The sequence below is a fragment of the Apostichopus japonicus genome, chromosome 22, assembly GCF_037975245.1.
Source record: "Apostichopus japonicus isolate 1M-3 chromosome 22, ASM3797524v1, whole genome shotgun sequence".
Lineage (NCBI taxonomy): Eukaryota > Metazoa > Echinodermata > Holothuroidea > Aspidochirotida > Stichopodidae > Apostichopus > Apostichopus japonicus.
Genome location: NC_092582.1, coordinates 9077501 through 9103231, shown reverse-complemented (window position 1 = coordinate 9103231; position 25731 = coordinate 9077501). Strand labels below are relative to the sequence as shown.

At 40.7% G+C, this 25731-nt stretch overlaps 1 protein-coding gene across 7 annotated transcripts in view; it reads right to left on the bottom strand.

Moving 5' to 3' along the window:
* Nucleotides 1-2545: 2545 nt before the first annotated feature.
* LOC139963899 (uncharacterized) overlaps nt 2546-25731 on the bottom strand; it is a 27712-nt gene continuing 4526 nt past the window's right edge. Inside the window, exons 5-25 of one of the 7 annotated variants that reach the window (XM_071965106.1) lie at nt 25096-25155; nt 24307-24363; nt 23296-23355; nt 22332-22388; nt 21797-21856; nt 21340-21402; nt 20807-20866; nt 20176-20235; nt 19306-19368; nt 18802-18861; nt 12205-12264; nt 11259-11318; nt 9828-9887; nt 9017-9076; nt 8651-8716; nt 7753-7815; nt 7085-7144; nt 5951-6010; nt 5239-5301; nt 4335-4386; nt 2546-2931 (exon numbers count right to left, since the gene is read on the bottom strand). In XM_071965106.1, coding sequence (XP_071821207.1) covers nt 4337-4386; nt 5239-5301; nt 5951-6010; nt 7085-7144; nt 7753-7815; nt 8651-8716; nt 9017-9076; nt 9828-9887; nt 11259-11318; nt 12205-12264; nt 18802-18861; nt 19306-19368; nt 20176-20235; nt 20807-20866; nt 21340-21402; nt 21797-21856; nt 22332-22388; nt 23296-23355; nt 24307-24363; nt 25096-25155 — 1202 coding nt within the window. In that variant the 3' untranslated portion in view covers nt 2546-2931; nt 4335-4336. The remainder of the gene's footprint in view (nt 2932-4334; nt 4387-5238; nt 5302-5950; nt 6011-7084; nt 7145-7752; nt 7816-8650; nt 8717-9016; nt 9077-9827; nt 9888-11258; nt 11319-12204; nt 12265-18801; nt 18862-19305; nt 19369-20175; nt 20236-20806; nt 20867-21339; nt 21403-21796; nt 21857-22331; nt 22389-23295; nt 23356-24306; nt 24364-25095; nt 25156-25731) is intronic. The other 6 variants (XM_071965108.1, XM_071965107.1, XM_071965110.1 and 3 more) reach the window with 6 other exon arrangements.

Here is a 25731-nt window from a genome sequence, read left to right as displayed (position 1 = left end):
CACAATGCACTTTGTAGTCTTCTTTAACTATCTTGAAATGTGGTATGTAGATTGTCAGTGGTAAGGATATGATATTTGTTCCGAGATCAAAGTGCTGAGGACATCACAGGTAAAATGAGGAAAATTGCAAAATCTTCTATCCAAAGCAAATCTCAAGCTATCTACTAATCACCAAGCAATGGGTTTGGGGATTAATTTTTGTTGGTCCCATGTAAATTTGATATGAACTCAATTTCAGATGCCGTATGTTGTATTCCAATTAATATTTCAAATGTATTATAATCAAATTCACATATATATATATTGCTGTCTTGAGCATATCTAGCCTGCTGAGACAATAACAACTTGTTTCACCAGCAGGCAACAATGAGTCGGATGGCTCCGATGGTAATACCCTCCAGCGTTTGGATAATACGTTCATCATGTGATGCAAAAACCAGCATATGGGGTCAACCATAACGATATAAGGGCCACACTTCTGAGTTCATTATTCTCCGTATGATTGTACTTTACCTCTATAATAATGCAAATAATAACAAACATTCCCAATGTAGATTCAGAGCGGTGATGTATACCAAAGGACATCAGTTTTCCGGTTTAGTTCCTAATCAAAGAGAACGATTTGTTCATAATTAAAGCTTGGTTAGATGCTGCCTTGAAGTACGTATGTACGCCCATCCATGATGGGGGAGGGGGTGGGGAGGGGGGGTGGGAACTGGTTGCCTTGGACATCTGCAAATTGCAACCCTTCACGGAGCTAACACAAAGTCAATGGGAGCTGTTAGTTTTTTCCTAAATCAAAAGCAGAAATAGCATTTGTAGCATGTGTTCCGCCCCCCCCCCCGTGCATCATGGAAAAAGGAATTTGACCTAAACTAAAACCTGACCCGAATTTTGTATGTACCCCTAGGCTGTCATGAAGTATGAGTGCCATACCGTGGGGGGTTTGGGACTGAGGGCTTTGGACATTTGCAACCCCTCGCGGAGTTAACACAAAGTCAATTGGATCTGTTTGATTTTTTTCCTAAGTTAATAGCAGAAATAGCATTTCTAGCATGTGTTCCGCCCCCGTGCGTCATGGGAATAGAGATTTGACCTAAACTAAAACCTGGCCAGAATAATGTTTGTACCTCTAGGCTGTCATGAAGTATGAGTACCATACCGTGGGGGATTTGGGGCTGGGGCTTTGGACATTTGCAACCCCTCACGGAGCTAACACAAAGTTAATGGGAGCTGTTTTATATATTTTCTATATAGAATACTAAAAAAAACATTTCTGGCAAGTATTCTGGGCCCCGTTTGTCGCGGGAAAGAGGAATTTTGCCCAAAATTATAAGGCCTGACTAGATTTCCGTATGTACAATTTAGCCTGTCATGAGGTATGGGTACCCTATCGTGGACATTTACCCCGCCTCACGGAGCTAACACAAAGTCAATGGGAGCTGTTTTATATATTTTCTATATAGAATACTAAAAAACATTTCTGGCAAGTATTCTGGGCCCCGTTTGTCGCGGAAAAGAGGAATTTTGCCCAAAATTATAAGGCCTGACTAGATTTCCGTATGTACCATTTAGCCTGTCATGATGTATGTGTACCCTATCGTGGACATTTACCCCGCCTCACGGAGCTAACACAACGTCAATGGGACTGGTTCGATCTATTTCTATGATACTAACGCACGGCACTACACAGATGTAGGAATTTTTTGAAGAGATTTAACCGCTGTAGGCGCTATAGCGCCCTCTCAATCGAATACAAACCTCGGGTCCCTGGCAAATCGCACCGTGATTTCGCATTACAGGTCACCACTATAATGGCTCCCAATTTGGCTACAGTGTGCTGAAAATGAATAGTCTCAACACACACACAAAACCATACTGGTTGCGGTGGACCTTCAATTTGTTCCCAAAATATTCATAATTCAGTAGATATTTATATATGTAACCCGGCAACCCGTCAGTGACAACGGCGGCCGGCCGACGCAGATTTGCACATCGGATCAATAGCAGACCGACGATGGTGCCGCCGGCGGGCAAACAATGGTGACGTCGGCGGGCCGACGCTCATTTCCCATCACATCCGAATTCAGTTTAATGAGGCCCAGGTATTGTGCATATTCTAAATTCATCCGATTTTGTCCTACTGTGGTTCCCTCATGCATCATCCCTCCATCTTTACTACAGTGTGCACTGCAGCGGGACAACTGGAATGTTCATGGACCCAAGAGAGATGGGCATCGATCGAGTGGTGTAGCAGAGAACACTGGTGTCAGATATTTCGTATAATATCAGCGTGTTAATGAATGTTCACAACAAAGCTATTTCTGTGTCTGCTCAGAATAATGACAACTTAACATGTTTTCGCGAAGTGATTCCATTTATTTTTAGTCAAAATATTATTTTAACAATTATGGATCAGAAGTACACTTAATTATTACTTGTACAATTATGTTTCGATCAATGCCCGTGGGATTGTGCTCTGAAAGGACATTTGTCACCAATGTTCTTTTTAAGCAAGCAAAATAGCGATTACTATATGTAACCATTTGGGGGGGGGGGTTACGTACGGCCGTGGCACATACTAACCGCAACACCTAACACCGTCCTTTCGACATATGCACGCTCTTTCACTCATTTTGGCAATTCTGTCCCCTCATATATCCAAGTGACCAAGGAAGACCTTCCACATGTAAAGCACTTAGGAATGTTAAAATGTCTGACTATATAATAAAAAGAATGACCTCTAACAAGAGGACTGGAAGAAAAATTGGACATTTAATTTTTTTTTTGAAGTTTAAAGCCCCAGTAACAGGCTGAGAAAATCATTTAAATTGACCAATCACCAAAGTATAGCTTTTAATAATTAATTGTATCTTGCTTATTCGTCCATCTGATCTTCAGGTAGGAATCCAGGAACTTCTCATTAGAGGACTGTAAGAGAAAATAGAAAGATCTGATATGCAATATTTTTTCGTTCATTTTTTTTTGTAAATCTGTCATAAGAGAGCGAGGGATATGGAAGAGTGGAAGGAACAACCAAATGTTGGGCAGAGCATGATTGGAAGCTAGCTCCCCCATTCAGCCAATCGTATAACCGATTTAATCAGTAACAAGTGTTGAAAGGTGGACAGTTTCCCTCAACTTTCATCTTCCGGAGATTGATATCGTGAAATCTATAACGCTTTGATCTCAGTTCCCAATATCCCTCCCGTGGGGATTACGGCTTCTACAACATGGGCCACATGATCGCCCCTGGTTTTGGAATCCTGCTTAATCCGACCATGAACATGATGAGAATTTTACCTCACTCTACTAGTAAGAAAAGACCTTGTCTATATACCACTGGATTTGAAGGATCAAAACTACAGTATTAAATGTTCCCAAAAGGAAATGAAGGGCGGTACTGAAGAACTTAGCATGCATAGACTCCTGATGTGTGACCTGATTAATTCACTTTGGCTTCGGCTTTGAGTACAACGGTTCTGTATACTGCCGTGTTGGACGAATCTAACCTTAACCCTTTAATAGTATTTACCGAATTTACGCTCCGCGTTATCGTCATTGCTGAAGTTGGAATTCGCGGTCCCCTCACAATTTTGCAAGGTCGGTTTTACATTTTGGGCCCCCTCCCCCCCCCCAAAAAAAAACAAACGGGTGGCGGGTGGTTTCACCGACCCACATCCTGTTTCTATCTCTGTTCAGGGCTGATATCGTTACACTGAAGACAAGCCACTTCTTGACATCTAAAGAGACAGGAGCCTAAATTGAAATTAACACCGCGGAGGTATTACATTCATCAGTTACGCTATTGTTTAGTGTCTACGGAAGCTTAAGAGTGCCATCAACATAAGAAAAACTTTGACCAATAAAGTTGACATTTTTCAGTAAATTGTTTAGATAACAAGATAATATCTTATCAAAAATCAGATAAATGTTGGATTGCTCAGTTGAGCAATTTAACAATTTAACTGATCAATTTAACAATTTTGTGCAAAATGTTTGACAACTTATCGTATCTCGTCAACTCAACATTTGCTGCAAAATGTTTAAGTGTTCACTTCATTCCATCTGAGCAATTGAACGATTTTCTGCACAATATTTAATTGACAACTTATCATCAACTTGTCGTCAATTCAACTTAATTTTCTGCAAATATTCAATTGTTCACTTCATTCCAACTGAGCAATTGAACTGATTTTTGATAAGAAATTTTCTTGTTATCTAAACAATTTACTGAAAATTTTGACTTATTGGGTCAAATTTTTTATGTTGATGTCACTTTTAAGCTTCCGTAAGTGTCTCTTACTAAAACTAAAAAGTAACCAGTATGGTACCTTTACTCGGCCGGTAGCGAACGTCGGAATTCAAGAAAATCAACGTCAAGCTCTGTAATTTAGCAGGAAAATTAAATAGAATATCACTGAGCATATGACGCGACTGCGTGGTAAACATCAATCATTAAATGTACTTAATTAATTATTATTATTAACTTGGACCACATTTTGCCGATATATATATATATATGTATGAAACGGTTATACAAGTTATATCAGTTTACTACGAAATCCCATACAAGTGGAATTCGAAAACTTTTAAATGTAGTTTTTAGTTCGTTCGAACAAATTATTAATTTTCTGCTAGGAATGATTATTTCGTTCAGACGTTATTATTTCGTTCAAAGGAATTATCTTTTTTGTTTTTGTTATTCGTAGAAACGAATGGATAACTATTTTGTGCTTAGAGTGGGTCTCGGAAGAAGCCTTAAGTTTCATTTCGTAGTTAGTTGACCGCTCGTAATCATCAATGATTACATTGGGCATGAAACATTATTCATTAATAAGGGGTTAATCAACGGTCTAGTGTGCGTTACTCACAGGATTAATGCACGATCGGGGGATAATGCAAGCGATGCACGAGGGCGGAGCCCGAGTGCATCCAGCGATAGCATTAACACCCGGAGTTCATTCATACACTACCATTTGTGTGGGGGAAAAATCATAAAACAAAACATTTTTGGTTACATATAACCAAAGATTTATTAAAGTGATGCCCCGTAATTTTACCGTGCGTTACTCACAGGATTAACCACGGTCAGCTGACCTGAATGGACCAATAGGATTTAGGAATCTTTACTAAGTGTGAATGAAATGTATTTAATGGGAGGCATTCCTCGTTCTACATAAAGTCATTGCCAAAACAAATGAAACCAGCCGTTTAAACACTTATAAGAAAACTTACCACACTGACATGTAGTCTTACTAAAGTAAGACGGTGGCTCGCACATCATGTACCGACGACATTCTATTAATAAAAAAAATGATCAGCGATAAAGTTTGAAGATATAAGAGTGTCAGTTTAGGTTGAACGGATAATCCGGAAGGAGTTTAGTTTTGACTGATACATCTAAACAGACTTGTGAAATTTGCATTCAATTCCTATATTTCGTTTCGAGATAGAAACCTTTTAAGGTTGACATGTTTGTATAACAAAGCTGAACTTGAATCAAACATGCAGGGTCATATAGAGACACACTGACAACTTTGCTTTATTGTTTTCTTTTCCACTGTTCTGGATTTTCGATTTAGGATTTCAATTATATATATATATATATATATATATATATATATATATATATATATATATATATATATATATATATATAAATATATATATATATATATATATATAAATATATATATATATATATATATATATATATATATATATGGAGGTTGTGACCGACAAAACTATTAATGGTATTATTCTCATACATCAAGGAGTCTTGAACTTAGTGAATTAATCGAACGACAATGGTTGAAGAATGAAAAAAAAAACATGCTTGATCAAGTTTAAGGTTAATTGATCTGTAATAAACTTTCTAGCATGTTTGTGGCAATATACTGATGACTTTTGAAGTACAAGCGTTTACACTAATAACACCTATACTCACGGCAACCACAGCATTTCTTATCGAAGACAAATCCTTTTGGGCAAGCTTGCCTTCTGCATTCTGAAAAATATTATTGTTTGCATACACCGTTAAATTAGCTTTACTGCTACATATAGACACACGTAGCTTGAACATATTGTTATATTTTGACATACGGATGACAGTCAACAAAGAGCTGGATGAAAATTGCACGATCTTAACCTTGTTTCTCCCCCTCCCCCTCCCTCCTGGTTTCTCCATGATAATTTAATTTTAATTACTTTCATCTTACAATTTAGAAGGGGGGAAAACGAAAGAACAATTGAATTGAGTTCCTTCACCGAGTTATGGGGTGTAATGAGTCTAGAATGAGTGAAATTGGACAATATTGGCCTATACTTTACTGAAGTAGAATGTAATTCTACTTAAGTATATTTCTAAATTCATATTCCTTAGGCAGAATTGAATTTCACTTAAATAGAATGCATTTCACTTAAGCAAACATAGGGGATAAATGTTAAAGGTCGTTAACACTCGCCCCAAACCGCGTGCGGCCATCTGTAAAAGTTAACTTTCTGTTGCTTGCAAGTGACGTTTTGTTGATGTCGTTACAAAATGCAGACAGTAATGAAACGTGATACCTTGTTATCTTTAGCTGGACCTGAGATGTCCATCGCTGTATTGTTTGTACACTGTGCTGTGGGTATTGACCGCAGCTGTATGTACTGACTATACACTATTGTCTAATTACCGACGGTAGCAAGCTGTGTGTGTATTTTCTGGGGTAGATGGTGGTGTCTAACACTTCTGTTACACCTCATTCGAAACTAGGTCAAATTACCGGCATTAGACGTTTCTTTTTGCGCGAGTCTTCACACCCTTTAAGGTCGACCCAATGTAAGGGAGTCTGGGCCTCCCCAGAAACCAAATGAAATGGTATGTTCTGAGGCATATATACGTAGACTATGAGTCAGTTCTATAGGTGGGTATGTATGCATATACCGTACATACACAATGTGCGTATAAATATTTTTTGTTTTGTGTGGGGTTGAACGGAATAGGGGTGAAGGTAGGCGTATATGGATTGTTAGCTCAGTACTTTCATCGGTAAATGTTCATGGAACGCCCAAAGCGTCACGAGATAGTTTTACTTACTGCACATACACGTCCTGGGGTTAAAGTTGAAGCCTGGGAGACACTCAACAGGGTAACAATCTGTTTAAGAAACAAAATGAAAAGACAAAAAGGTAAATAAATAGATAAGGTTAATTGTATACATTACAGAATTAAGTGAAAAGACTGCATGCATGTAAATGTGAAGTTACTCTATAGTAAGATCATTGCTTGCAATTACTGTTGATATTTGTACTGTCCTTCTCCATTAGTAGGATGCATTGCAATCGTGTAGAAACTCTTTGCCCCTGTTCTTCATCTAAAGTCATCAAGATATGATTTCATGTTTCGCCAATCTATAGTATAAGATTATTCATCAGTGCATGGGTGTCGACTGAGTGGAGGGATGGAGGGGGGGGGGGTACCGATGCAAGTGGTGTTTACCCGTCGCACTGGTGGTTTGAAGCCTTTACTGGAAGGTAACTAAATAACGTTTCCCCTTCTCATTTGGTCGCTGAAATGTAATTTATTAAAAATCTGTATCCACACACAAACAATTAAATGCGCTTACAGGCCTTATATGGCCTAAGCAATGAAATTTAGGCATATCCATGTCAGTTTAAAGCTGCCCAGCCCTTCCACCAACCATAAACACTCTTTGAGAGGTAAAACAACGCCCATGATTATAAAATGATGATGAATATTCTTACCACATGTGCACGTTTCTTCATTGAAGTATTTTCGTGATTTGCAATCCTTTACCTGCTTGCATTCTGTATTAAGATCAAAGAAATATGATATAGTTAAATGTTCACATTCTCAAACAGGTTTTAATAAATATAAATTAATGCTTCAAGAGCACATATACTGGACAAATAATAAATTCCTAGTTATAGCTCGATTTCCTTTGGATGTGATTTGCACATTTGGATTAAATTAAAGAGTAACGGTACTTGGAACCCCTCCCACCCTCACTCCCAAACTCCCATTGGTATATACTCACACAATTATAAGTTATCATATACAGCCTCGCGATTCCCCCCCCCCCCCATGCACTAGTGCGCATGAGCATGCATCACATAACAGCCAATGAAAAGAAAAAAATAATAACCCGGATTTGTTTGTATTCGTTTCCTTGACTATATCTGAACGAGATATCCAAAGCCATTATTTAAACTGGCGTATAATGCAGCACATGCATAGGCGTAGGAGCCCAATTTGATTGGGGGGGGGGGGGTGGGGGGCTGTAACGACTTGCCCGAAAAATATAACCAAACTTTTTCGCACGCTCCGCGCGAGTTCAACATTTTAATTTGCATATCATATAGGCATGCATCGGTTATTACATCGCATGCCAATTACATACAATCATTTGCCGCGTTATTACCCTTCCATATTGGTTATAATTTTGGGGGAAGTCGTTACAATAATAATGATAATAATAATAAAAGTATAAAAAAATTGAAAAACACATTGCAATTATTTTTCTTTCAGTAGGTGCCCGAAAATTTCTCAGCATATTGCCCGGATTTTCACAAAAATATTTGGTTGGGGGGGGGGGGGGGGCTCCTACGTCTATGAGCACATGTTACTATATATCATACATACCGCAGCGACAAGTCTCGTAGCTAAAATACTGTCCCTTGGGGCAATCAATAGGTTCGCATTCTTTAACTGTGTAGACGTACAAAAAGGAATAACAATTAAGACGGCTTTTAAATTGAGTGGAAAAAATGAAGATAAAAAGTCCTCTTTATTACAGGGTTATACTTTCATTTACATATCATCAATGATTTATAAAACTAGTATGATTAATTTTCTGACGTTATATTTCCCTTCCCCCAAACCATCGCTAGAAGCATTATACAGTTAAATACATCAGTGATGAATGATTCAGGGGGAGGGGGGGGGGGGGAGGGAGGAGTGCATGGACTCTCCCCCAACTTCCAAATATCCAATTCTACCAATGCTCACCGCATTCACACGTTTCCTCGTTGAAGATGTAATTCGGTTCACAGATTTGCTGAACACATTCTAATCAAACACAAGAAGAAAAATATGAAAAGCAGTGAATCATATACCATTCTGAACTTTTGTTTTATGTTCATTTATTTCTTCTTGAAATTAATGAAATATGATTACTTCTCTTAATAGCGATATCGATAGGATTAATCATGCCTATGCCTAATTCGACGGTTATCCGAGTGCTGACGGCATTACGGAATAACTTGCGAATCCCCCTTTTTTCCTTCGAATTGTCAGGTTTCTGACCTAATTAGTAACAAGACAATAGACATTGTGGGGTACCTGCTCTAATGGTAGCAACAGGCTTGCTGAAATTTGAGCATGGGTGACTGTTATCTGACTTCCTAGCATATTTGGGACATTTTCTAGCATATTTTGGACTTTCTAGCATATTTGGGACTCTCTAGCACATGTGGAGGGGGGTCGGGGTGGGGGTGGGGGTGGGGTGATACTGATGATTTTTAAAGTTTGGCTGAAGATCTTGATATAAGCTGAAATATATGTCGTGATTAATGTGGTCAATATACCCGTTACCCGGTTTGGGACAATTCCTCGACGTATCGTATTCACAAGTGTCTCAGTTTAGAACAGTTGGAGGGAGACAACTAACATCTTTAACATTGTTAAATGAGTATACGGTAAATATATGCATCCTGGTTATTTAAGTGGGTTAGTGGTTAAAGAGATTAGAAGATCTCGGATCTATAACTGTATGTGGTGAATAACGAACATTTATTTATAATATCTTTTCATGACTTACCGCATTGGCAGCTACCTGGGTTTACCTCTTTTGGAGGAAGACACAGTATATCAGGACAGTCTGAAATTGAGAAATATACATAATATTTTTCGTTGCAATTGATACCAGTGGCGTATCCACCGGGTGGGTGCAGGGGGATGTCAATACCCCTACCCCAAATCAAAATATCTGTGAGGTCATCTAAAACTTGAAAGATTTTCTTTGTTTTTAGAAAATAGGTCTACTAACTACTAACTAACTACTGACTAATGAAATCAGAAGAAACAATAACTGAAATAGCGAATACTGTCTAGGCGTTCACATTATCATAGGCCTATACTTTCATTTAGAAAATGGATAACTCATGAGGTATAATGAGTAACATGGTATAACAAACATGGAAATCAAAGCAGTACGTTTGGCACCAGCTTGGCTGCAGGAGTTTGCCCGTAAGTTGACGAAAACACAGCTAACCGCCTCAAAGGGGCTCCGCTCTTTGATTTCCTGTCAGGGTTGACTCCATTAGGTGAATTTTCGACCAAGACTAGCGAGGTCCACCTCCCCGCAGCAGAGCTGAAATTATTTCACCCATAATTGGGACCCTAAGCAGGTACTCATGCCCCGGGTCAGGGCACTCCTGTGAGCAATAGTGGCTAAGGGGCGGCTCCACACTCCCCAAAACCTCAACTTTCCCAAGTCAAGGCCCCACTACTGGATGTAGTTTAGAGTCATACCCAGGACACAACAAAATGACTAGCAGCTTAGCAAATAGGCTTACCACCATATATGTTTCTGTCTCAAAACACTTAAAAAACTATCATGAGTAGCATTCAAACTGAATGCATAATATAATTTACATATAGTGGTATATTACCTGTACGTGAAATACAACATACTATCAAATGTAAAAACTGATATACTGGATAAGAGATTAGCGAGTGCTGTGGGCTTTCATTATCTGCTAGCTTAGCAGATAGCCACAGCGATGCATGGGCCCGGTTCCTCTTTAATTTACGCTATAATTGAAATCCGTAATTCTTATTTCAACCAAGTTGAAAAGTTCTAGTTTGATTGGGGAGTTGAACAGATGAGAATGAAGCATTAACGACTACTAATCTCATAGCACAATATTTGAGCTCCCTTTTATGAGATACAAGAGCCATTATGAGCCTAATAAGCTTAGCGCCTACACGAGACAGTCCCCCACCCTTCAGAAATTAGGAAACGTTTCCCCTACAACCCCTCCAGTTATGAGTATCGGGTGGTAGATTCTGAAGTAACTGCTGAAATAACGGTGTATTAGAAAATATTGAATGGGTTAAAACTTAGGAAATGGCCGTTTGCAAAATTATGTTTTGTAGCTTATTTGTTTGTACCCGTAGAGGACCCCGTCTGGATCCACCCCTGAGTAGCTAGATTTCTAAGCTAAAAGGAACACTCCGTTTAACTTACCGCACTGGCAGGTATCTTCGTTTGGGATCATTGGTGGAAGACACCGTACAGGAGGGCATTCTGAAATAGGAAAAAAAGCATGGTGTGTTTATGTTGAGGGGAGGGGGGGGGGGAGTATACCTACAAATATCTGTCAGGCCATCCCCCAATTTTTCTTTTCCTTTCTGGTGTAGAAAGTGGTGAACGACAACGTATCACCTGGAACAATTGCTGTCGTGATATATCTGATTTAAGTACCAGTGACAGAGTGCCCCGGGGTATAAGTGTCAGTAGATTCAGCCAATACTCAAAGGTGGTATAGCAACTACTGTTCATGTCCCACAACCGTGCATCAGTAATTACTACTTTTTGTTCTTAACACGGTAACGTGTGTTACAAGTGGCACTGTAACAAATGCAAATCTGTCAACTTGTTCCCATGTAAGACAAAGAACTGCGCGATTGGACAAGGAATCTATGAAGATGAGAATGCCTTAGAGATGAAGTATAAGAGGTACGGTACAGCTTGATTCCAGTTGACACCTCTCTTTAAATTACGCCAAATCGTCATGCCAGGAAAGGCCAAGTTGGGTGTCCATAGGCCTACTTATAGCCTAAAGCGACTAGATATGACTTCATTTTAGAATGGCGTATTAAACTCGCACTAAATGATTGGTACAGCAACTACTTTTCATGTCCAGCAACCGTGCATCAGTAATTACTGCGTTGTGTTCGTAACACGTTAACATGTGCAACAGGAAATGAACAGTGATTACTGAACCAGTTATGAGTATCGGGTGGTTGATTCAGAAGTCACTGCTGAAATAATGTATTAGAAAATAGTGAATCAGTTAAAACACAGGAAATGGCCGTGTGGCTAATTTTTTAGCACCGGTAGAGGGCCCCGCCTGGATCAACCCCCGAGTAGCTAGATTTCTAAGTTAAAAGGGACAGTCCGTTTAACTTACCGCACTGGCAGGTAACTTCGTTTTGGATCATTGGTGGAAGACATCGTATATCAGGGCATTCTGGAATAGAAAAAAAGCATGGTGTGTGTATGTTTGGGGATGGGGTAGGGGGGGGGTGCAACTACCTCCAATAATATCTGTCAGGCCATCCAACAAATTTCCTTTTAGCAAAAATGCATTGCCTAGCCCATCAAAAATAGAAGTCTAGCTATAGCTCCCTGATTAATACCTGGAATATTAAGTAATAAAAGACACTGAAATAAACTCCAACAATGGTTGGGATTATATGTGCATGAGCCATTTTTCGATTCACTGCGATCACAGGTAACTTCATTCAAGACATTTGGAAGAGGACAAAATGATAATAAGGCATTCTGACATGACGAGACAATAGGTAGAAATATTTGGTCAATTGTTGCTGATAAGGAAGTGATTAAAATATCTTGACAATAAGTGTGTTAGTTGGTACCTTTATACAGGCAGGGACGTCGCTAGAGGGGTTTGTGTGTGTGTGTGGGGAGGGGGGGGGGGCGGGTGTCTCACCCCCAATCATGGTAAAATTGACGATAGTTGGAAAATTTGAGTGCGACAGTCGGAATTTCCGTCCGTCGCACTCTCATTTACCTATAGGGCCATTCATATATTCCTGTGATTATGAATGACCTAAAATTGCAGAAAAAATTTCGGTCAAAATTGACCTTTAATCAGTCATATTTAGCACATTTTCCTTGCCACTTTGAGAAATTGTATCTCGCGATCCTTATACTCCACCATACAAAACTACCAAGAACTACTGTATAAAATTAGCCAGCTTCAATTCGGTTTATTTATGTATTAATCTTGCTATTGGGTGGGTTGACACTGTTCGCTAGCTTCAAGTAAGTTCAGGATATATATTATTTCTATGGTATACAACGCTCATTGCTAATCTATGGAAGCTTAAAAGCGCCAAAAACTGCCCAAATAAGTCAACATTTTTCAGTAAATTGGTTAGATAACAAGATAAAGTCTTATCAAAAATCAGAAAGATGTTCGAATGAACAATTTTCTGCAAAATGTTAAATTGACAACTCATCATATCTCATCAATTGAACATTTTCTGCAAAATGTTTAATTGACAATTTATCATATCTCGTCATTTGGACATTTTGCTGCAAAAGGTTCAATTGTTCATTTCATTCCATCTGAGCAATTGAACAATTTTGTACAAAATGTTTAATCGACAACCTATCGTATCTCGTCAATTCAATATTTTTCTGCAAAATGTTCAATTGTTCATTTCATTCCATCTGAGCAATTGAACAATTTCTACAAAATGTTTAATTGACAACTCATCGTATCTCGTCAACTCAACATTTTTCTGCAAAATGTTTAATTGTTCGCCTCATTCCAAATGCTCAGTTGGAATGAAGTGAACAATTGAACATTTTTTTTCTATGTAGAAAAAAGGAAAAAGCTCTGTTTGTTTTGGTAATTCACTATGTCGTCGAATATAATTTTTTGAAAAAATAAAAAGTGTTCCTCTTTGTTACATTAACATAGCTATTGTAGTTAGTAGTCTATGTAGCCTTCAAGTAGATAACTTATACTCAGTTGCTTACTAGCTTAACCAGAGTGATTAATAAGTTTGTTAAGTTATGACCAGTGGTACTAATGTATCAAAAAAAGTTCGGGACAAAAGTGCAGTCGCAAAAGATGGGGTGTCTAACTGAAAATGACCTTATCGTTGACGAGTAGCGCGGGGGGGGGGGGGGGGGTACAAGTCAGCAGTCGGAATTTTCTGGCTTCAAAACCCATCCAGTTGGAATTTCAGCCACTACACCCCCCAATCATCAGACCTTAGCTACGTCCCTACAGGTAGGTGTATAGATGTATATCTTTGTTTGAAACAAATTCCTTGAAGTATCGCACATACAGGTGTCTCGATTTAGTTGGGTAGTTGGAGGACGACAACTAACATCAGGGCATTCTAAGGTCAAGAAAATATGGTAAAACAAATACTCGTTTTCTTCCCGGAATCGAAAGTGGTGAACTGAAACATATTAACTGGAACAATTGCTGTCGTGCTACGTCTGATTAAAGTTGCAGTGGCTGAGATAGGATTTCTATGGACCCGGGGTATAAGTGTCAGCAGATTAAGCCGATACTCATAGCAAGTACAACAACTACTGTTCATGTCCCACAACCGTTCATCAGTAATTACTACTTTTTGATCTTAACACTGTAACGCGTGCTACAAGTGACACTGTAACACCTGCAAATCTGTCAACTTGTTTCCATGTAAGATAAAGAACTGCGGATTGGACAAGGATTCTATAATGAGGAGAATGCCTTAGAGATGAAGTATAGGAGGTACGGTGCTGCTTGATTGCAGTTGACACCTCTCTTTAAATTACGCCAATTCATCATAGTCAGGTGGCTTAGCAACAATTTTCAGGCTTAACGTTACCGGCCGGACAAAAGTACCAAATTTGGCATGGAGTTTCTTTTCGACCTATCTATCGATTTTATCCGTGGAACCCACTTTATCGGTTCCGATTTTTCAAGATGGCGGCCAAAATCCAAGATGGCCGCCAGAAAAAAAGGAAATGTCATATATCTGGCTGTAAAAATCGGAGATGAACAAATGAGGGGTCAATTCAGGTATTTCCGGGGTCACTGAAACAGATGATGATCATGGCATGTTGCTTGAGTAACCCACTTCCAAGATGGCGGCCAAAATCAAAGATGGCCGCCAGAAAAAAGGGAAATTTCATATATCTGGCTGTAAAAATCGGAGATGAACAAATGAGGGGTCAATTCAGGTGTTTCCGAGCTCACTCAAACAGATGATGGTCATGGTATGTTGCTTGGGCCACCCACTTCCAAGATGGCGGCCAGAATCCAAGATGGCCTCCTGGAAAAAAGGAAATTTCATATATTCAATCCCCAGACCCCCTGTGCCCTTTTCTGATCGGGACCATCAAACCTTCCGTCCTCAAACGTGTAAATGAAACCGGGCTAGCACCCTGACTATATGTTATGGCTAGTATTCTAATTGTGTCACTTTGGTTCAGGAAGCCACTTAGGACTTATTGGGGAACTTTGAGGTGTGATCGACCGTGTGGATAGACACTGACGCAAAGCTCGTTATTATATGGGAGTTACGAGTGTCATGTAAGACTGATTACATTGAGTCAACTATATAATAGGGTAACTTGAGGGAAAACAGACCAGATGTGATTACCGACTCATTGAGAGATTTTGTACGATTGTGCACCCTTCATAAACACAACGTCAATTGTGCGAACAACACACGCTAAGTCAGGTCACTAGTCATCTGAGGTATTTAGGTCGTTCTTTTCGAACCTGTACTCCAGGGCTGCTATAAGCGAGGATCTCCAGGAAGACTTGTTGTCTGGTACAGACAAACCTCCCCCCCCCCTTTATAAACACAACGTCAATTCTGCGAACAACACACGGTAAGTCGGGTCACTAGTCATCTGAGGTCAACCAATAACACTAATAACCAAAACAACAACAATAACAACCAATAACACCAATAATGAAGGCGTGAAACCATCATTCCCACACCAACCGGACAAAGGGACACTCCAGCAAAAGGTGTTGCATAGTCCTGATGGCTTTACAGCCCAAACAGGGACAAATCCCATAACCTAATCGCCACCTGACTAGGTGAAAATGGTTAGTGATGAGGACCCCATGTGCAATCCTCCTCGCCAAGTCCCGGAGACGGCTATCTAGTGACTTGCAACACACAGAACACCACACATCTGGAGAGATGGCGGTTCGGCAAGCCGAGGGGGCCACGTTCAGCAGAACATCTGGCCCACCCTCCTCTTTGATTCTACAAAGTGAGTCACCAATCTGAGTATACACCCCCGAAGGGCGTGTCGCCTTTGGCCGGTTATTGGAAAAGGATCCGGGCCAGTAGTGGCGAAAAAGAAAACCACCCCAGAACCTAACAAAAAAGGCAAACGAGGGATTCTCAAACGCAACGAACAAACCTTTCAAAAGGAGAAAGCGCAGTTGAGATGGTAGGTGGACCAAACCATGCCCACCCGCTCAAGGGGGTCTTTTACAGAATGGTCCTTTTGAGAAGGTTTAGTTTGCACGTTCCCCAAATGAAATAAAAAATGATCCTCTCCAATCGCACCAAGGCAGAATCTGGTGCAGCCATCACCAGGATACCAAAGGAGAGGAACAATAAAACGATTGACAACTGTAACCTTCCCAGGGAGGTAGAGTCACCTCCGATTGAATGTGTCGAGCCTTGCCTCCACCTGATCAGCCTTCTCGGCCCAAGTGGTGGCCTCCGGGGCACCATAACCTAGCCAGATGCCGATTACCCTGATCATGACATCTGACCAAGTAGCATCGAACGGGAGGGATTGGCCACGCCAACCTCCTGAATGCAGCCCTTTGGTCTTGGACTTGTTAAGTCTGGCACCAGTAGCCTCTTGGAAGGTGGCCAAAACCTTCGATAAAGGCTTGAAGGAGACGAGGTCCGAGACAATACAAGTGACGTCATCGGCATATTGCACGCATTTAACTCTAGCCCCACCCGGTACATTGAAAGGTCGAAACCCCAAGCATCTGTCCAGCGAGGTACTGAGCGTTTCGCTGAAGAGAACATACAACAACGGGGAGAGGGGACAACCCTGACGGACTCCCCTTCGAACCGGGAAGGGACCAGAAGTAAATCCGTTAACAGTGACCATGCTCGTGACGTCCTTATATAGTAACGAGACCCAACGAATAAACACTGAGTTCAATCCGAAGGACTCGCACAGCGCAAGTCTGGAGAGGACCTACAATATCCGGCATCACATCCGCTAAGCGATTTCCTAATGCTTTGGCCAGGATTTTGTAGTCCAGATTTAACAGCGTTATTGTACGCCTATTAGGGTCCAAAGGGTCTCCCACTTTGGGAGGAGAACAATATTTCCAGCCCTCTTTGTTTGGCTCATATAATTCAACTGGAAAGCGGTAGCGAACACGTCTCTAAAGTCCCCACCGAGAACCTCCCAGAAGGTCCTATAGAACTCAGCAGGGAGGCCATCGGGACCGGGGACTTTCCCTTCTTCATAGCTGCTACCGCTGTCCAGAGCTCACCAACGAAGAGATTCGAACCCAAGCTATCGTTTTACTATGGGGGGGGGGGGGGGCTTGTCTATACCGGACAACAAGTCTTCCTGGAGATCCTCGCTAACAGTAGCCCTGGGGTACAGGTTCGAAAAGAACGACTTAAATACCTCAGATGCCTAATGACCTGCTTAGCGTGTGTTGTTCCCACAATTGACGTTGTGTTTATGAAGGGTGCACAATCGTACAGAATCTCTCAATGAGTCGGTATTCACATCTGGTCGGTTTTCCCTCAAGTTACCCTATTATATAGTTGACTCAATGTAATCAGTCTTACATGACAGTCGTAACTCCCATATAATAACAGGTTTGCGACAGTGTCTATCCACGGTCGACCACACCTCAAAGTTCCCCAATAAGTCCTAAGTGGCTTCCTGAACCAAAGTGACACAATTAGAATACCAGCCATAACATATAGTCAGGGTGCTAGCCCGGTTTCATTTACACGTTTGAGGACGGAAGGTTTGATGGACCCGATCAGAAAAGGGCACGGGGGTTTGGGAATGAATATAGGCTATATGAAATTTCCTTTTTTTCCAGGAGGCCATCTTGGATTCTGGCCGCCATCTTGGAAGTGGGTGGCCCAAGCAACATACCATGACCATCATCTGTTTGAGTGAGCTCGGAAACACCTGAATTGACCCCTCATTTGTTCATCTCCGATTTTTACAGCCAGATATATGACATTTCCTTTTTTTCTGGCGGCCATCTTGGATTTTGGCCGTCATCTTGGAAGTGGGTTACACAAGCAACATGCCATGATCATCATCTGTTTCAGTGACCCCGGAAATACCTGAATTGACCCCTCATTTGTTCATCTCCGATTTTTACAGCCAGATATATGACATTTCTTTTTTTTCTGGCGGCCATCTTGGATTTTGGCCGCCATCTTGAAAAATCGGAACCGATAAAGTGGGTTCCACGGATAAAATCGATAGATAGGTCGAAAAGAAACTCCATGCCAAATTTGGTACTTTTGTCCGGCCGGTAACGTTAAAGTTGCTAAGCCACCTCACTATCATGCCGAGAACGAAGAACGGCCATTTTCGGGTACATCCATAGGCCTACTTATAGCATGAAGCGACCAGATACGAATTCACTTTAGAATGTCGTATTAATGAAGTCGCACTAAATGATTGGTACAGCAATTACTGCTCATGTCACACAACCGTGCATCAGTAATTACTACTCTGTCATCGTAACACGGTAACATGTGTTACAGGACAAAAACAGTAGTTACTGTACCAACTATGAGTATTGGTTGGTAGATTCCGAAGTAACTGCGGAAATATCGGTGTATTAGAACATAGTGAATCGGTTAAAACTTAGGAAATAGCCGTGTGCGAAATTATGTTTTGCAGCTAATTTGTTTGTACCGGTAGAGGGCCCCGTCTGGATCAACCCCCGAGTAGCTGGATTTCTAAGCAAAAAGGGACAGTCCGTTCAACTTACCGCACTGGCAAGTAACTTTGTTTAGAATCATTGGTGGAGGACACTCTACAGCAGGGCATTCTGAAATAGAGAAAAGCATGGTGTGTGTACGTTTGGGGGGGGGGGGGCACTACCTCCAATAATATTTGTCAGGCCATCCCCCAATTTTCTTTAAAAAAAATGCATTGTACCCGTCCATCAAAAACAGAAGTCGAGCTACCTCCCTGATTAATACCTGGAATATTAAGTTGTAAAATACACTGAAATAAACTGGAACAATGGTTCGGATTATATGTGCATACGCCATTTTTCGACTCACTGCGATCACAGCTAACTTCATTCAAGACAGTTGGAAGAAGACAAAATGATATAATGGCATTCTGACATGATGTAAAACTGGTGGAAATATATCGTCATTTCTTGCTGATAAGGATGTGATTAAAATAGCTTGACAATAATGTTGTTAGTTGGTGTCGTTATACAGGTAGGTGTTTATATTTGTTTGACACAAATTCCTAGACTTACCGCACAAACAGGTGTCTCGGTTTAGTTGGGTAGTTGGAGGACGACAACTAACATCTTCGCATTCTAAAGTCAAGGAAATATGGTTAAAAAAATTACTCATTTTCTTTCCTGAATAGAAAGTGGTGAATGACAACGTATCACCCTGGAACAAATGCAGTCGTGCAATATCTGCTTTAGGTACCAATGACAGAGCCAGAATTTCTTTAAAGCTGTGACCCGGGGTATAATTGTCAGCAGATTCAGGAGATACTCATAGCTGGTATACCAACTACTGTCCATGTCCCACAACCGTTCATCAGTAATTACTATTTTTGTTCGTAACACGGTAAACAGATGGCACTGTAACAACTGCAAAGCTGTTAACTTGTGCCCATGTAAGACAAAGAACTGTGTGATTGGTTAAGGAGTCTAAGAAGATGAGAATGCCTACAAGATGAGGTATAGGTGGTACGGTACCACCTGATTCCAGTTCACACCTCTCTTTTTAGTTACGCCAATTCGTCATGCCGAGAACGAAGAAAGGCTATACTTGGGTCTTTCCATAGGCCTACTTATAGCAAAAAGCGACTTGATATGACTTAATTTGAGAATCGCGTATCAAAAAACTCGCATTAAATGATTGGTACAGCAATTACTGTTCATGTCATAACAGTAGTTACTGTACCAACTATGAGTATCGGGTGGTAGATTCCGAAGTAACTGCTGAAATATCGGTGTACTAGAACATAGTGAATCGATTAAAACTGAGGAAATGGCCGTATGTGAAATTATGTTTAGTAGCTAAGTTGTTTGTACCGGTAGAGGGCCCTGTCTGGATCAGCCCCGAGTAGCTAGATTTCTAAGCTAAAAGGGACAGTCCGTTTAACTTACCGCACTGGCAGGTAATTTCGTTTTGGATCATTAGTGGAGGACACTTTATAGCAGGGCATTCTGAAATAGAAGAAAACATTGTGTGTAAATGATTTTTTTTAAGGGGGAAGGGGTGGGGGTGGGGGAGGGGGAGGGGAACAATACCTCCAACAATATATGTCAGGCCATCCAACACATTTCCTTTTAGAATAAAATAATTGCCTCGGACCATCATAAACAGATGTCTAGCTACCTCTTTGATTAATACCTGGATTGTTATATGGTAAAAGAAAACGAATAAGCTCGAACATCGGTTGGGATCAAGGGCGTAGGAACCGGGGGGGGGGCTGGGGGGCGCCAGCCCCCCCGGTGAAAAATGTGGAGGGGCGGAAGTATCATTCCGCCCCCCCGCTTCGCAAGTCAGAAAACCCCTTTTGCATTTCCAAATGAGAAAAAAATCTCATTTGGAGCACCAAATTGCATCTAAGGCCAGGTGAAAATGCAAAATTATATACAAAATGGAGTGGGTGGGTTGAAGTGTGCTATATTGCACCAAATTGCATCTGAGGCCACCTGGAAATGCAAAAAAAATCCAAAGGGGAGGGGGAGTAGCTAGATTTATAAGCTAAAAGGAACAATCCGTTTAACTTACCGCACTGGCAGGTATCTTCATTTATGATCATTAGTGGAGGACACTCTATAGCAGGGCATTCTGAAATAGAAGAAAGCATGGTGTGTGTATGTTTTTTTTTTTTTTTTTTTTTTTTGGGGGGGGGGGGGGAAATACCTCCAATAATAAATGTCAAGCCATCCCCCAATTTTCCTTTTAGCAAAAATGCATTGCCCCGCCCATTAAACACAGAAGTCTAGCTTCCTCCTTGATTAATACCTGGAATATTAAGTGGTAAAAGACAATAAAATAAACTCGAACAATGGTTGGGATAATTCGTGCATGCGCCATTTTTCGATCCACTGCGAAAACAGCTTACTTCATTCAAGACAGTTGGAATAAGATAAAATGATATTAGGCCATTCTGACATGATGAAAACATGGTGGAAATATTTCGTCATTTATATTTTGCTGATTAGGAAGTGAATGATAATATCTTGACAATAATGTTGTTAGTTGGTTTCGTTATACAAGGTAGGTGCATATACTTGTTTGAAACAGATTCCTTGACTTACCGCAAATACAGGTGTCTTGGTTTAGTTGGGTGGTTGGAGGACGACAACTAACATCAGGGCATTCTAATGTCAAGAAAATATGGTATAAAGAGATACTCATATTTTATCTGCAATAGAAAGTGGTGAACGACAACGTATCACCCTGGAACAAATGATGTTGTGCAATATCTGCCTTAAGTACCAAATGAAGAGCCAGAATTCCTATGAAGCGGTGGCCCGGTGTATAAGTTTCAGTAGATTCCGAAAAAAATGCTGAAATAGCGGTGTATTAGAGAGCAGTGAATCGGTGCAACGTAGCCTGGCCCTGAGCAACGCGAGTTAGATTGTGCCACTTTACGTGTACCTTGTTCCGCGCAAAATTATGTTTTATAGCTAATTTGTTTGTACTGGGCCCCATCTAGATCCACCCCTGAGTAGCTTGATTTCTAAGCTAAAACGAACAATCCCTTAAACTTACCGCACCCGCAGGTAACTTCGTTTAAGATCATTGGTGGAGGACACCGTACATCAGGGCATTCTGAAATAGAAAACAATAATATGTTTGAGATATAGTAGAAAAAATGAAATAGGGAAAGATGGTAACAACTGTCTACTTTTTAATTTCGAATAGGACTTCACTTCCTTTTTATGTTTTTTAATCAGCCGTTGGTATGTAAGCAAAGAGCTATAATAGTTAGATATTTCATTCAACCGAAAGTACAACATTAATAGGAGACCGAGTTAAATAATGTGTTGGTTTTCTAAGCACATTTGTAACTTTGCAGCTGCATCGTAAGTATAACGTCATGCTACTTCGAATATACTTATTAACATTGCAGTGAAAAGGTTTCATATTCACTTTTCTTGTTTACTTGGATTTTCGTCTTCTATCTGGAATTTAGACGATTAGAGACCTAAAAATATTGAGATGGTCTTTCGATTGTTTCGTTTCGTGGAACTAATACTTCCTTATCAGTAAGTAGTCAATGTAATATGATACTTTGTTTACTTACGACAAGAACACGAGTCGCTATTTAAAATATGTGGACGGGAACAGGATCGCACACAATCTGAAAGTGGAAAAAAAGGTACGTTTTCATTCCATTAATGGAAATACTTATTAGTGTTTACAGTGAAAGAGCAGTTTTTGCGTTATTTTTCTGAAATATCATGCTACATACTCTGCTTCAGGTTAAAATCGAGGTTTCAAATATAATTAGTTGACAAAACTTGACACCATTCGGATAGCGAGGGACCCTGTGGTTCCCTAGCCTAACTTCGACATCAAGTCGCTGGAAACTAAAGCTTGCATGTACGACAACAACTGGTTGCAGCGATGGAGAATAAACTGAGATTGCAGGAAGGATTAAATGAGAGCCAACAAGTAAACCAGAAAGGAGAAAAAAAAACAATTTGGTCGTTAGTGTGGCGGTCATGCGATATGTAAGTCTGCAACGTTTCTTTTACATACACGATATATCAATCTCTATACAGGCAATGATATAAAAAGCACTAGAAAGACATGCAGTTACAAAAGAGACATAGAATGAACCATTTGGTCTCTTGTCTTTGGCTTGGACTCAGCTACGTTTACTTCAAAAGGCGCTTTAGCTCCAGAAAATAATCAGGAATGGCCTCAGCCTCTTTAACCACCACACCCCTCCCACTGGCTTCACAATTGTTTAAAAAATGGCAAAATATAGCGCCATTTTGCATGTAATCACCGCCCCCCCCCCTCGAGATTTTCACTGGCAGGGCAAGGGCGGATTGTGTGTGGGAAGCTAAGTAATACGTTCAAGGTTTCTTTCTCTTGCTTATATAATAATGTAATATATATATTTATAAATATGTTGATGTGTTGAAATATGTTCTTACTGGAGAGACGGTGTCACACAAGCCTGATTGTTATCATACATTGGTCAACCTATTGTTGAAAATTTGAAACTATATATACGTAACAAATTGCTGATGTCTTACCGCACTGGCAAGTTCTTTCATTGTGTCTGTACCCAACGGGACAAAGCTTTGGAGGACAACCTGTTGTAAGGGAGAGACAAAAGCAATGATAACAAAAATAATGAAACTGCCATGAAACTGAAACAGTCAAATGTTTACTTATATTAATCCAAAACCAAAAACACTTAGTCCGGCAATTCTTCACCAATGAAGTAGTGTATTTCGATGCGCATTATGATTTGCAAATTTGATTTATACCAGGTATAGCTCCCATTGGCCGCTTCCTCCTTTATGCACCCTTCCCTGTTACCCAAGGGCGTAGGAACCGGGGGGGCTGGGGGGGGGGGGGCGCCAGCCCCCCCAGTGAAAAATGTGGAGGGGCGGAAGTATCATTCCGCCCCCCCGCTCCGCAAGTCAGAAAACCCCTTTTTCATTTCCAAATGAGAAAAAAAATCTCATTTGGAGCACCAAATTGCATCTAAGGCCAGGTGAAAATACAAAATTAAGTTTACAAAATGGAGTGGGTGTTGAAGTGTGCTATATTGCACCAAATTGCATCTGAGGCCACCTGGAAATGCAAAAAATTCCAAAGGGGAGGGGGACACCCCCTCCCCTTAGACCCCTCCCCCAGGCCGGCCATCAGTCTTCAGCCCCCCCACTCAAAAGTACCTTCCTACGCCACTGCTGTTACCCTATCGCCCCCTGTTTCTCCTTCTCTCCACGTGTGGTATCAGCGCTATGTTCCTTCAGGCTTCTTTGCCAGAGTGCGTATAATTATGCACTTTCCTAGAATTAAAGCATTAATGAAAAACTCCAAAAAAGTGTATAATGAGTTTGAATTCCCGTTTTAATAAGAACTATGTGTATTGCCATCATATTCAATTTCCTGTCAAGGAATACCTCTAGAATTTGCCTTCCGTCTTGAAGTTGTCATTGGAGACTATATTGACAAGCTTCGAGGTTGTTTCATTAATGTGTGTACCTGACTATTTTGTTATCAGATAGGTTGATCTTTATTAAATTAAGGCTTACCGCAAGTGCATGTATTTTCATCCAGACGAAATGGAGGCAAACATAATCGATTACAATCTGAAAGGAAAGATATATGTTCAGTCCATGAGCGACAATATTTACGATGTGTCTGAACAAAAACAAACAAACTGAAGATCTTATATTGCAGTGTGCATGTAATTAACCGATAACATGTCTTTCTTGGGTTGGGTGGGGGGGGGGGGGGTCGCTAAACGGGGTTCAACCAGCATATCAATTCTTTCCATCACTTGTTCCTTAATTCCTTTAATCATTAGTAATGTATTTGTTCATTAACAGTGGCGTAGGAAGGTACTCTTGAGTGGGGGGGGGGGCTGAAGAATGATGGCCGGCCTGGGGGAGGGGTCTAAGGAGAGGGGGTGTCCCCCTCCCCTTTGGAATTTTTTGCATTTCCAGGTAGCCTCACATGCAATTTGGTACAATATAGCACACTTCAACACCGACTCCATTTTGTAAACTTAATTTTGTATTTTCACCTGGCCTTATATGCAATTTGGTGCTCCAAATGAGATTTTTTTTTCTCATTTGGAAATGAAAAAGGGGTTTTCTGACTTGCGAAGCGGGGGGGGGGGGGTGGCGGAATGACACTTCCGCCCCTCCACATTTTTCACTGGGGGGGTGGGGCTGGCGCCCCCAGCCCCCGGTTCCTACGCCCTTGTTCATTAATATATATCGACGTTCAAAATCTTTCACTTAATTCATTTATATAAAATTTAAGCTTGCGTAGTTATATATTTCAAATAGTAAATACAAAAGTACGTATTTTCTCACCGCATTCACAGGTTAGTTGATTCAAGATATATCCATCGGGACAAGAGGTACGGGGACATTCTGTTGTAAAATGAAGACATAAACAGGAGTTAAAGGCATTGAAGACTCGCCCCAAACCGCGTGCGGCCATCTGAAAAAGTTACTGTTGCTTGCAAGTGACGTTTTGTTCGTGTCGCTACAAAATGCATGTAATGAAACGTGATACCTTGTTACCTGAGATGTCCATCGCTGTATCGTGTGTACACTGTGCTGTGGGTATTGACCGCAGCTGTATGTACTGACTGTACACTAGCGTCTAATTACCGACGGTAGCAAGCTGTGTGGGTTTTCTGGGATCGATGGTGGTGTCTAGCACTTCTGTTTCACCTCATTCGAAACTAGGTCAGAATACCGGCATTAGACGTTTCTTTTTGCGCGAGTCTTCACACCCTTTAAGCCTATTTACTTGAAATAAGGGCCTATTATCCATTTCTAAAATGATGGGGCATCATTAGATCACTACGATAATTCTCAAATTCGGTTTGAAGCATGGATTTCGGGTAGGGGTGGTGGTGGGGGAGGGGGGCTCCAAAGGGGTGCAATCAGATGTTATAGCGTAATCAATCAGTAAGGGAAGTATTGTACACAATGTCTTAC